This window comes from Bos mutus, chromosome 16, assembly GCF_027580195.1.
Source record: "Bos mutus isolate GX-2022 chromosome 16, NWIPB_WYAK_1.1, whole genome shotgun sequence".
NCBI lineage: Eukaryota > Metazoa > Chordata > Mammalia > Artiodactyla > Bovidae > Bos > Bos mutus.
The window spans coordinates 73,442,831-73,456,485 of record NC_091632.1 but is presented as its reverse complement, the minus strand read 5'-3'; the positions used below and the strand labels follow the sequence as shown (position 1 = coordinate 73,456,485).

General features: G+C 40.2%; 1 protein-coding gene across 2 annotated transcripts; it reads right to left on the bottom strand.

Annotated features, from left to right (window-relative positions):
• Positions 1-9,208: 9,208 nt before the first annotated feature.
• On the bottom strand, positions 9,209-13,277 carry RGS1 (regulator of G protein signaling 1). 2 transcript variants are annotated; one of them, XM_005897388.3, is made up of 5 exons: positions 13,104-13,277; positions 12,673-12,753; positions 12,200-12,261; positions 10,709-10,872; positions 9,209-10,015 (listed from the first exon to the last, which is right to left on the bottom strand). In XM_005897388.3, exons 1-5 carry the CDS (start codon positions 13,238-13,240, stop codon positions 9,830-9,832), a joined length of 630 nt encoding a protein of 209 aa, XP_005897450.1. In that variant the 5' UTR covers positions 13,241-13,277; the 3' UTR covers positions 9,209-9,829. The 2 variants fall into 2 exon arrangements, with proteins under 2 accessions (XP_005897450.1, XP_014334195.1); XM_014478709.2 differs by having other exon boundaries at positions 13,212-13,262.
• Between the last annotated feature and the right edge of the window lie 378 nt (positions 13,278-13,655).

The window sequence follows — 13,655 nt, the reverse complement described above, 5'->3', positions numbered from 1 at the left end:
CTTTCACTCTAAGGGGGCTGGGAAATATGGTTTTCCTGGCATCCATGGAAAAAGCCTAAAACTGGTGAGCCTCTAAGCAGTCTCTACCATACCCTCATACAAGGAAAGAGGAAAAGAAATCATTACTTGAGGACAATAATAATGGTGAAAGCAAAAAATTATAGATGTGACCCAAGTAATATTAGTAAGTAGTAGGACAGACTTGTTCTAGCCCTTTAATGGTATAGCTCAGTAATGCCAGAATTTTCATTTATTTGAGTTTCAGAGGTTGCAGTTAATCCAGTAATAGTTCAAAAAGTCACCTGGGTTATTCTGAGTTTAACCCCTGCTTTGCTGTGTACCTGCCAATTCTCTGAAGCCACATCCTTCCTCCAGGACAAAATCCCCAGTCCCTCCTCTGAGCTCACATGGCCCATTGTTCTGTCTGTTGAGAGGAGACTGGGATAGACCCCAGGAAGTCCACAGGAGCAGAAGGGCAGGACGTATGTGGTTCCTTAGCCTCCCAGAATCTGGGGAGAGGAGGTCTGGGCTGCTTTCGCTCTTTAACAGGCACTCTGGAAAGGGGCATGCACCATCCAGCCAAGTTTGTGAGTGTGGAGGGAGAGGACTTGCTGAAGGAGGCATGCTTGATGTGACTGGATGCCCATGGACATTGCATATGGAGCTGATGGCACCTGGAGGCTTTTTAGCAGGTTGGGACCACACAGTCTCTCCCATCATGGGGAAGAGGGGGTGCCAGTCCTGTGTGGATTTTCATCAGGGACCCAGAGAAAGCTCAGGGGAGGGTGTCTCTTAGACAGTCTTGCTTGCCGCTCTTCCTCATCTCTCTCAAAATGCTTAGTCTATCTGCCTGCCTCTCCTTCTGCTGTTTTCTTTCCAAGAGCACCAAGAGCCTCTCACTAGCTGGAGCCGTATCTTAGTCATCTCTGTTTCCCTGGCACCCAGCAAAGCTTTTGGCATGAAGCAGGTATCACTGATTGGTGAGTCTATCAAGGAAGCCATCATCTAGTTCAATTCTAAAGGCACACAGTGGAGCCTAGAATTCTGAATATGAATTAAGAAACCCCTGAGCAAGGAGTATTTTGTGTTTATTTTCCCCCTCAACTTTGAGACTTCTAATCACCTCCTTAGATAGTATGAATTATGATCATTCTAGTCAAAACCATGCCAAATAAACATCCCAGGAAGTATCTTACTCAGTTCTTTATATGGGAACGTGTTCTACCCATGACTTGTTAGCAGTGGGTCATTTGTAAGCACTGAATTAACTGACAGATTTAAGGTAAAAAAAATCAAAAGAGTAAGACACAGTCTGTTTCTATGGATATCTCAAGCTGAGGGTTTCAAGGCAGAGCATGAAAGGTAAGACCAGTGGAAAGAATGCCAATTTTACTGATTTAAACCTAGCCTGAATTTTAAAAAACTGAATTTTTACCTTCTGGGTTTGACTAAAATAGCAACAGGTAGTGTGGGGAGAGGATAGGATAATATCTGAACTCCGCTCCATTCCTGTCCGTTTTCTGTCTCTCTCCAGAAATGAAGGGCAAACTCGTCACCTATTTTGAGGAGTTAAGGTAAGAATGACTGAAGGAAAAAAGTGTGCCAGGGGAATGACTGGCTACCTTCAGGTTTCTCATCTTCTTTCTTGTCTCCATGGATAAGAAATGAGCACTAGAACATTCCACTGGTCACATGGATCCACTGTCAAGCTAGGGGCCAAGCCTGCCCTCTGAGGACACAGAATTCCTGCCGCAGAGTCACGGTCATCACACCCCTTCATGCTGTCTGCTGCTGCTCATCACTGGGGCAGTTTCTGTTTCTGTCTGACAGCCTTGTCTCTCTCGTCTGGATCCTACACTTCAGTTTTGTTTTCTGTCTTTAAAAGGTGCTTTCAATCTCAGCAATTTCTTGCTGCAAATCTGTTGAGTATCTTCATCCTTGGTTTTTATTCTCAGTCTGGATGAGGGCTTTCAAGACTCTGCTTTTGTCCTAGAGATCTTTGAGGGAAAAAATGTGGAATGCTTTGTATGTAGGTTCGTTATGAATAAGCTGTTATCTGTTGAAAGCTCTACATAATTTATTTTGCATGTGGAGCCTCTTACAAACATATGCCTTAATCTTCCTCCAGGGATCCCTTCTTCTGAGTTGTTTGATGCATATTTGCAACTGAAAGACCTCAAAGGTGATCTATTTAAAACTGAGCTGGAAAGGGCATTGTTGTGATTTTAAGGGCCCAGGCTAGACACCACAGAGGTACCACCCATGTTCTTCTATCTTATTATTCTCACAGCAAATCACTCCCCGAATCTTGTCCTTTCTCCCTCTTCCCATTGCCTTGATTTCTGCCCTGATTCTCTCTTGCTGGGCTACAAAACTGCTTTCCTCTTTAGCTTTTCTTCCTGAGTTATGTCTTCCTTTGTAATTGTCTTCCACACCAAATCCGGAATTAGCTTTTAAAACACAAAGTAGTCATGTCACTTGCAGGAAGGAGCTTGACACAGTGCAGAGTCTTCGGAAGCACACACTTGTTGTTGTTGTTGTTGCGTAGTTGCTAAGCCACACATACCTGGATTCAAACCCTGGGTCTGCCACTCACTGGTTCTGTGCCCTTAGATAAATTTGTCCATCTTTTTGGTTATACTTTTGTTGATCAATAAGATGAGGTTAAGAGTGGTTATCCCAGAGAGTTCTGATGTGGACTCAACAAGTAACTTGTAAGTCAACGCCAATAGTTCTGTCTTTTGCTCATTTCTTCAAACTTCAGTGGTGACCTATCATATAAAGGATAAAACTCATGCTCTTTGGAACGACTGTGTTTCTTTTCAGAATATGCCCTAAACTACCTTCTCTGCTCTTCCTTTTATCCTCTTGCCCCCATATAGTCCAGCCACACTGAATAAATCACCATTGCTGAATACAGAGTATAATTTTTTCTTATTTCCTGACCTTTTCACAAACTATTTCCTGAAATGTCCTCACCTTCTTTCTTCCCTGGATGGGGTTTATTTATTCTTCAAGATCCAACCCAATTATCCCTTTCCTCTGGAAAAGATGGAGAAATGAGCCAGCTAATATCATAACAAGCAAAAGTGCATATTAAAATCAGAACAAAACCAAAATCTTTTCCCGGATGAACCAATCTGATGTCTATTTTAAACCATTACTACTTGAGTAACTATTTTTTGCTAAGAAAATGTGCAGTTAAAGAACTTTTTAGAAGGCTTATGCTTTTCACTTGAGAAATAGGAGGCTGGTTTTTCTCTGAGTGACATGGAGAGTGTCTGTGTGGAGGGTCCCTAAACTCTTAGAAATTGCACATACTCAGCTACATGGATTGTGGACCTCTGACTCTGCTTGGAGATTGATAGGAGAGAGAGGAAGGATGATAAGGACATTTAATTCTGAAGTGTAATGACATGGCCAACACAGTGGTCCATGTCTAAGACACGGGCTTACCGTGCGCCATTCCTTCTTATGTAAACCGAACAGCTCCCTGAGCCTGGGAACCTGACTTCTTTTTCAATCATCAAGACTCCTGCCACAGGTCTTCCCCAAATGGCAACATTCCAGATTAAGGCAAGATCCACATGGGTTTATAAATTTGGTTCTTTTGGGATTGGATTAGAATCCTTAGCCTAATGTTTCATCAATTATGGCAGTTTTAAAATAATATAGACAATTCTAAACTATAGCACAATCACTTTTGGCCTTAAACTTCAATTTGAGAAGATAAAATATGTGTGGCATTTCAGGGAAGTCAGGTTTTCAAATGAGATGTAAGGTAATATAAACATTCAAGACACTCAGCCAACTCGTTTCTCTCTCCATCTATCCTTCCCTTCCTCTCTTTCATTTCTCTTTTCGTCCTGTTTTCAAATTTCAAGTGAAATGAACCACTGAGGGGTACATACCCAGTTAAATACTGACTATATAGAAACATCCATAGAAGGTTCTATATTCTGCCACTGACTTATTTGTAGACAAGTTTCATTTAGATTAGGAACTGAGTAAGATGCAAAATTTTGCCATAGGAGTGATACATTTTTAGCTTTTGAAACTAAGCAGGACCTTGCAGAGCTTTCCTGAGGTAGACTCCCCTCCCTTATGTCCCCAGTCTCTTGTTTGTAGAAAACCTTTAGCCTCCTAGGTCTTCCCTGAGTTCCAAAGAGCACACTTAATCAGAGAAGTGAGAAAATACAGAAAGGAAAACAGTCAAACAAGATAAAATAATGGTATTTTAGCCATAAAACAGAATCATGAACCTTTATTTTTCTCCTTAGGGGCTGTAGATAATATTCTGAGCCACCATGTCCTCAAGTTATTTTGCAGATACTAAAACCCCAACTTCTGCTTTATTGACTATGCCAAAACCTTTGACTGTGTGGATCACAATAAACTGTGGAAAATTCTGAAAAAGATGGGAATACAAGACCACCTGACCTGCCTCTTGAGAAATCTGTATGCAGGTCAGGAAGCAACAGTTAGAACTGGACAGGGAACAACAGACTGGTTCCAAATAGGAAAAGGAGTTCGTCAAGGCTGTATATTGTCACCTTGTTTATTTAACTTATATGCAGAGTACATCATGAGAAACGCTGGTCTGGAAGAAACACAAGCTGGAATCAAGATTGCCAGGAGAAATATCAGTAACCTCAGAGATGCAGATGACACCACCCTTATGGCAGAAAGTGAAGAGGAACTCAAAAGCCTCTTAATGAAAGTAAAAGTGGAGAGTGAAAAAGTTGGCTTAAAGCTCAACATTCAGAAAACGAAGATCATGGCATCTGGTCCCATCACTTCATGGGAAATAGATGGGGAAACAGTGGAAACAGTGTCAGACTTTATTTTTCTGGGCTCCAAAATTGCTACAGATGGTGACTGCAGCCAGAAAATTAAAAGACGCTTACTCCTTGGAAGGAAAGTTATGACCAACCTAGATAGCATATTCAAAAGCAGAGACATTACTTTGCCAACAAAGGTCCGTCTAGTCAAGGCTATGGTTTTTCCTGTGGTCATGTATGGATGTGAGAGTTGGACTGTGAAGAAGGCTGAGTGCCGAAGAATTGATGCTTTTGAACTGTGGTGTTGGAGAAGACTCTTGAGAGTCCCTTGGACTACAGGGAGATCCAACCAGTTGATTCTGAAGGAGATCAGCCCTGGGTGTTCTTTGGAAGGAATGATGCTAAAGGTGGAACTCCAGTACTTTGGCCACCTCATGTGAAGAGTTGACTCACTGGAAAAGACTCTGATGCTGGGAGGGATTGGGGGCAGGAGGAGAAGGGGACGACAGAGGATGAGATGGCTGGATGGCATCACTGACTTGATGGATGTGAGTCTGAGTGAACTCCTGGAGTTGGTGATGGACAGGGAGGCCTGGTGTGCTGCGATTCGTGGGGTCGCAAAGAGTCAGACACGACTGAGCGACTGAACTGAACTGAAAACCCCACCAGGTGCAAGAAATTAACTGCATGCTGTTCACAAGCAGGTAGACCCTAGACTGATTGGAACCAGAACGTTGAGATGTTGACTCCCAAAATACCACCTGTTACCTCATCATCAGCCAATCAGAAGAATGTCCATGAGCTAATCAGACACCCTGCGATCCTCACCCTAACACTGACTTCAAAAACCCTTCCCTAAAAGCCACTGTGGAGTTTGAGACTCTTCAGCCTATTTTCCTTGCTTGGTCCCACGTTGGATGCCTGGCAATAAACCTCAATGTGCTGTCAGTAGATCACCATAGCCTGGTGTCAGTAGATCCACCACAGCCTGGTGTCAGTAGATCCACCACAGCCTGGTGTCAGTAGATCCACCACAGCCTGGTGTCAGTAGATCCGCCACAGCCTGGTGTCAGTAGATCCGCCACAGCCTGTAGTCAGTAGATCCGCCACAGCCTGTAGTCAGTAGATCCGCCACAGCCTGTAGTCAGTAGATCCGCCACAGCCTGCTGTCAGTAGATCCGCCACAGCCTGCTGTCAGTAGATCCGCCACAGCCTGGAGTCAGTAGATCCGCCACAGCCTGCTGTCAGTAGATCCGCCACAGCCTGCTGTCAGTAGATCCACCACAGCCTGGAGTCAGTAGATTGGTTTTGATGTGTGTTGGGCAAGTGGATCCTAGTTTGGTTCCGTAACACTTTTAGGATACTGGTCTCAACAAGACAGGTAGTGGTATTTCTGCAGTTGGGCAGTATATATTGTTGTTGTTATTGTTCTATAGATTGGATTTCATGCAGTCTTGAGGAAATTCTCTTTTTCTGTACTAACAACTCAGCTTTTACTCTATTTTTCCCTTCACATATGTCAGAATTTCTTATTTTTAATGACAAATCATCAGAGATTCCTATTAATATAGCCAATCTAGTCTATGTTTGCATACAAAGTAAAAGAAATTTGAACTTTAGTTTTATCCTATATGTGCTAAATGTGTACTTTTTATTGGACTTCATTCAGAGCATCTGATTTCTACCTTCATAGATTCCAACTTTTCTAAAATATACATACTATATTAGGATTAATGTAAAATATGTCTGAGAAAAGTATATTTGTTTTTAATTTTTAGATGAATTGATTTTCATACATACAAATCATACTTATTGTTCACTGCCAGTGCTTTACTATTACAATAGAACACAGCATATGAGCTGAGCATCTCAGATGGAATGAGTGGATCAGATTTCTCTAATCATATTCCTGTAAATGATTTAGTAAAACATCCACACCATAATAAGCAATGCCAATGAAAAGAAATCTTTTCAAGTTTTCTGCAATATCTTGAATCTCTGCAGCCATGGTGACATTTTTTTGTCATTTTGAAAGTGAAGAAATGTCTTACATGTTTGTTTTGATCATCTGTCCTTAAATTGGATGTCTGTTTAACATGATATCTTATGAAGACAAAGACCAGAACCATATATTTTATGACCAATGTGTGTATTAGACAGTGGCACTTCTAATTCCTCACAGTTTGAAGAGCCTGAACTATTTAACATGACGGCAGTGCTAGAAATAGGTGCAGAGTGTTTTGTGTTTATATGGACTCAGTTCACCTCCAGTAGACATTGAAAATAACTATATAGTGATATAAGGTATTAGAAAGCCTTTATAGAAGAGTAATTCTACCTGTGCCTTGAAGAATTCATTGGATTTTGAAAACTAGAAGGAGGTAGGAAAAAGCATTTGTAGAGATAGTAGATTAACCAAAGGAAAGTGAAGATGAAGGCTTCTTCAAAAAAGACAAGTAATGCAGAGTGATGTCAAGTAGGAAGGATACCTAGAGGGGAGTCATGCAAATTATACCTTGAAGATCTCACTAGGAATGTTTCTAATTCTAGAAAGTGAAATTTATACTCTATATTGTATGTCATGGGAGATGACATGGCCAGATCTGAGTCTTGGAAAGTGACGTCTGTGGCTATTCAGAGGATGGATTGAAAATAATTGTCTGGAAGAAAGGAAACAAATCACATGAATGAGCAAGCAGTGAGATCCCATGTTAGCGCAGGGGGCACAGAAAAAGAGCAAGTGACATGCCAACTGCACACGTAGATTTTAGAAGGATAACCGAGGGAATTTTGTGATGGAATGAGTAAGGGAAAGAAATACCTGATGATGGTGATGAAACCGGACTTCCCTCCTAAGCCTCTTTTATAATAGTTATAGCTGCTAAATCATGGAATTAAGTTAAGGTAGAGACATTGAAAAGGAGAGATATTACTTTGCCAACAAATGTCCGTCTAGTCAAGGCTATGGTTTTTCCAGTGGTCATGTATGGATGTGAGAGTTGGACTGTGAAGAAAGCTGAGCACCGAAGAATTGATGCTTTTGAACTGTGGTATTGGAGAAGACTCTTGAGAGTCCCTTGGACTGCAAGGAGATCCAATCAGTCTGTTCTGAAGGAGATCAGCCCTGGGATTTCTTTGGAAGGAATGATGCTAAAGCTGAAACTCCAGTACTTTGGCCACCTCATGTGAAGAGTTGACTCATTGGAAAAGACTGATGCTGGGAGGGATTGGGGGCAGGAGGAGAAGGGGATGACAGAGGATGAGATGGCTGGATGGCATCACTGACTCAATGGATGTGAGTTTGAGTGAACTCCGGGAGTTGGTGATGGACAGGGAGGCCCGGTGTGCTGCGATTCATGGGGTCGCAAAGAGTCAGACATGACTGAGCAACTGAACTGAACTGAACTGAACTGAGAGACAATTTGGATTGTCCCGTGGAAATTCAGGAACAGTACTTTTAAAACCCATCTACATATTGCACCATTGCTATGTGCCTAATGACAGCCTAGTGTGTACTGAGAATGTCCAGAGTATCACATTGTGGTGTGTGGATGGCTGATGATTCAATAATACGTGGGACACGGGTGCATGGGAAGATACAACTTTGCAGGATACGCTGGGCTATACATCATCTTGATTATCTTTATGTAGGTGTTCCTACAGAGCAGTCTTATGTTCCTATTTAAGTAACACCTAGGACTGCAGAAGACTTGAGGATTTAGGAAATGTCTTCTGGCCAGTTGAGGGCAGTGTTGTGGAGTAGAAGGAGCAGAAATGGTGTGCTCAGAAGGTTTATGTATATAATCCCTGGCTTTAGGACTCTCTCTTAACCCCAGGATTCCTGACCCTGGATAACCAGAGCATCTTCAGAATCACCTGGAATTTCCTCTTAAAATATAGATTCTCTACCTTGGGGATTCTGCTTCAGTCAGTCTGGAGTAGGGTCCTGAAATTGGTGTTTTGTTTTTTAACATCCTAGGTAATTTTAGTAGTTAAATTTGGGAAATAGCAATTTAATCTTACTAGTCACTGCTTTCATAGGATTGATATAGACATTAAATGAGAAAATACATTTGACTTTTATAAGCTTTAAAACATAATAAACTACTAGTTGTTAATTAGATGACTTGAAATAAATTTCCCATTCCTTTTAAAGACTTCAATTTCTCATCAGTTTGAAGCATGACTGTATGAGAGCATATTATATTTGTTTTATCTTTATACATTGTGATAGAAGAGAGAAGACTAATGAATTCTGTCCAATACATGCACATAATACATATAATATAAATTAATTGGATGATAGTTTTTGATGTTGAAGAGGTAAAAGAGAGTAGACTCTTGCTTAAATTTTTGTTAAATCTGAAAAATAAGCGCCAGATTTTAAAGATGGCAAGAAAATATAAACAGAAATCGTTTCTATATTTTTAATACAAAACTCACATTTATTATTGACACTGTGATAATTTAATTTACAAATATATTCTGACTTTCCAACTTTAAGGCAATAGCTTAAGTTAAATACATTGTTCTCTTCTTCATCTCTTTCAAGCCCCCCAAACAATCAAACAAACAACACTGAAAAACTTGGTCTGCAACAGCAATGGAGATTCTGAAACACAGACTTTTCAAAGTAAAAGAAATTTCAGCAGCTCAATCCAGTCTCTGTATAATACTATGCAGCATAAATACCACTTGACCTTGAAGCTTACAGCATGTTTTAATGAGTTTCAAAATCTTTTTTCACAGTTTCTGTGTGGCGAGTGTTACCCGGCCTTCTCAGTGCTGAGGGATGTTCTAATACGCAGGTCCACTTGATTTTATGACAGTACCACAGCATCTCCTTCCTTCTACCATCTCTAATGTTCACCTCACACGTCTTCAGCCCTGAGCCTGGATAGCTTCCATGTTAGTCTGTTCTGAGTCATGGGTTCTTCCCTTGGGCCTGTGAGTTGTCCAAAAAGGCCAAAGTGTTCCCCCAGGGAGCCACTCTCTTGCCTTCCTTCTGTACTTGATGCCATCACTAATTCCCTCCAGCCAGGAGCCAGTCACTTTAGACTATTAGCCTGAAGGTCATTCAGAAGATTTAAGTATATATTTGATTTGAGGAACCTGGGATATGAGTCCTTTTCCATAAGAGTATATATGATTTTTTGGGCTTCGTCAAAAGACGTGGGTGTTGGTGCTTTAATCTTCTTTGCTGTAGATTCTCGAGTGCGGAAGTCAATATTGATCTAAAAAAGAAATCCACATTAGTTCATATACACTTCCCATTTGTTGTATATTTTATGATGTTACTGTTGCTTTTAAACTATCTGGGGATGGTGGCTCTAAACTGTTATTTAAATCAGCTTGAATATCTCTTGAATGCCTATGCTAAACATGCCTTTTACTAGGTGTGGAGGAGTTAAAAAGAAATATCACAAAGAGGCAGAGATATCTTTGTTCCAAGTTAGCTTACAGTCTCTCTTAAATATTTATATAAGGTGACACATGTATCAAAAAATGTGATGTGCACATTTACAGGAACACAGGATGCTTGAACCAGGAATATTTAGCATGAAGTGGGCATTACTTCTAACTGGAAATACTTCTGCTGCTGTAATCCATGTATTGCACTAATCCCTCCTTTTCCTAATCCAAGATAAGCCAGCTCATCCAGGGTCCCCTGACACACAGTTCTGGTAAGTGTCACCTTACTCCTTACCCCACCCTATCAAGTTAGCTTGTTTTACAAAACCAATCTTTTATTTAATGTTTTCACAGATATAGAAAATTAGATTATCATTGCACTGAACTATAGAAATACACTTAGATATACAGCAGTGAAAATCATGATGCTCAGAAAGGATTTCATCTTGCAACTATGTTGAATGTTATCCTGTATCTAAATTCCTTTACATATAAGCTGATGGTAATAAACTCACTTGTTTGGCAGCATCTGACTGCACAAATGCCTTATAGATTTTCTCCGCTTTGCAATGCAAAAGATCAGACTTTGTTTTTTTATAGTCTTCACAAGCCAGCCAGAACTCAATATTCTCCTCACTGAACTCAGACTTCAGGAAGTTTCCAAAGACGTCTTGACCAGCTAAAAAGACAGAGTGAGGGGGTAAGATAAATTAGTTGAGCCAATAAATGAATAACTTGGAGAAATTTTACAAGAAAAATACTAGCATAGTCTCTGTGTACAAAGGAGAGAGTTGGCTCCTGCTGAAATAGCTGTTTGTAGAGATGGGAAAGCCTTAGAGATCCCTTCATTTATAGTTATCTGTGGTCAAATTCACTTGTCACAGTCACAAAGCTGCTTAGTGGTAGCTACAAAACTGTGCTTTACTTTCATCTGCTAATCAAATTAAAATTCTGCTCTGCAGATTAAAAAACAGTCTCTTGTACTACCAACCCAGCCAGAATGCAGAGTATTTTAGGGAATAAAATACTGACAAAAGGCATTGATTGCATGCTAATCATTAGCAAATATAATTTCTCCATCCAACTCACATAAGTCAGAAGATGTGAGGCCTGTATGTTACATATGTATGCTGTACTGATTATATTACTGAGGCCTTTCAATGGGCTATTTCTATAGCATCATTTGTTTTTCTGAATTGTAAACTAAGGCAGATAATAAGCAGATGAACCAGATTGAACTACTTGATCCCCATGTGAGGGTGTTTGGGAGAAGAGGATCAGCTCCCCGGATAGGGACAAGCTGCCCATCTATGTCCCTGACTGAGGTCCTAATTTTAACAGGATCCCAATGTCTATGATGAGGGTTAAGGTGAGCTGATTTCATTCACCGTCTTCATCAGAAACTCCCCACAAGACTCTGTGGTTTAAAGTCTTTTATTACCATATCTATGTTATAATGTGTCATGTTTTATATAATGTGATTATATGCCATGTGTGTCAACCACCTTCAAGGCAGTAAGACACTGCTTTTGAATCCTTGTTGCTCTAAAAATGCCTGCACATAAAAGTGGGCTGAATGAGTGATTTAACACATATATGAATGGAGAATATAATTAATGGACTGAGTGAATCCTGCTCCTTATATCCCATGGTACAAAAATACATCTTTTAGGTAAGCTTTCAAAATAGTGGTTGAGATGTTTAATTGACTTCTTAAAAGTTTAAACTCCAGAAACCCAGCCTAATTTTAAATTTTGCTCCTATAATGACCCCTGGAAGTACCTAGATGCCTTGGCAAATTTTTCTAAAGGGTGGAAGCAGCACTGAGCTCTGAGCCGTGACACCACAGTGAGGCATAACGTGCTGAAGTTGTCAGTGCTGCACAACTACCAGAGGGCAGCTTTCCACACACCCTCCACCCACAACACTGTACTTTAATGAGTCTGTTCAATTTGTCTGCACACTGAGATAAAGCCAGAGACATCCAACAGTTCATCTGCACTTACTTTGGTTGGCAAGAAGTTTTTCCAGGGATTCAGACCACTGCTTCACTTCATCAGCAGAGAGTCTGCAAGGGGGCAGTATTTACATCCATGAGTATTTTTTTGTGTAAACACAAATGAAATCAGAATGCTGCTGCATTTTGATAATTTCCCAAACTAAGATTCTATGACTAATAAATTTTATTAAAATGTATCTATAAGAAAATAATAATTCGCTTAGAATTACTATTGTTATGAAAGTATCTGCCAGTAACATGTGAAAAATATCCAAATATAGCCTAACAGTATAATAAATAGCAAACATATGCACACACATTTGTACTTAATTTACATTGGTACTAATGTAGCTTAATCTTATTAGGCTTGTTCCTTAAAAGAAACAAAGTCCATTATATCAGTATTACTGTCATGTTAGAATATAGAGCTAGTGCAGAGGCTGCTTATATAGTGACAGTTGCATGTATTAGTATACTTACAGGTCCTTGGACTTGGAAGGCTTCATTCCAGATTCCAGATGTGGGATCATAGATCTCAGGTATGCTTTCACGTCCATTCCACTACAAAAGACACAAAAGTAAATATTCATGTTTATTCAGTACAATACCTTTTATTAAAAAGAAAAGAACATGAAGTTAACCTCTCTAAGGAATCAGGAAAAAAGCTGATACAATGTATGGCTATATTAAAGAGACAGCCACTTTTTATGAGCCAAAGTCTGGAAGAATTCCCACTTCATTTAATGCCCTAGCATGATTCACTTTTAAATACAACCAAATATACTTATAATTCACAGAGGTCCTTGCTCTGGTCTAGCTAAACTAAAGGCTCATATTTTCTTCCATTCATTTTCAATCGTTCTGCCATTAAAGATCACCTAAGTCCAAGTTCACAAAATGAAGGAACTTACAAAGTCTTGGGCCTCTTTTTCTGCGTTTTGTCATCTAGAAGTGAATGATCAGTTCCTTTCAGTTCCTTTGGGTTAGCAGAGAGGAACATGCCTGGCATTTTGTCTAACCTTGGCGTGGAGATGGCTGCTGCTCGCATCGTCTCCGGAGGCAAATGTCTGTGAATCCGCGTCTCTGCCGCTTTATATAGTGACGGCTCACAGGCCCTCGCTGTGCAGACAAGTCTGTTTATCAAGTGATGTTGCCACAGACGCTGGAAGTTCCCCCTTTCTTGGTGTGTTGTGACGTGTATCTTGAAAAAAAAATGAGCATACAGTGATGTTTGCGGTTAAAACCTAACCAAATGAGACTAGGTCACTTGATTAGACAGAAAGAAAGAAATTTAGGCCTGCAGAGGCACACACACACACATACCACATGTTAAATCAATCTTTGGTTCTAGAGGATGCTTGTTTTTTCATAAAGACTGCATGTTTCAATGAAACGTTTCATTTGGTGGATTTACTGTATCATGGAGACTAGAGATGGGTCCCCTCCATGATTTGGATAGTCCT

What these genes read in the sequence shown, in the direction of transcription:
- RGS1 (XM_005897388.3), bottom strand. Translation starts at nt 13,240, where the DNA reads ATGCGAGCAGCAGCCATCTCCACGCCAAGGTTAGACAAAATGCCAGGC. An exon ending in CCTTCCAAGTCCAAGGACCT is followed by an intron (nt 12,262 to 12,672) that starts GTAAGTATACTA and finishes GCCCCCTTGCAG; the next exon opens with ACTCTCTGCTGATGAAGTGA. An exon ending in AAAACTTCTTGCCAACCAAA is followed by an intron (nt 10,873 to 12,199) that starts GTAAGTGCAGAT and finishes CTGTCTTTTTAG; the next exon opens with CTGGTCAAGACGTCTTTGGA.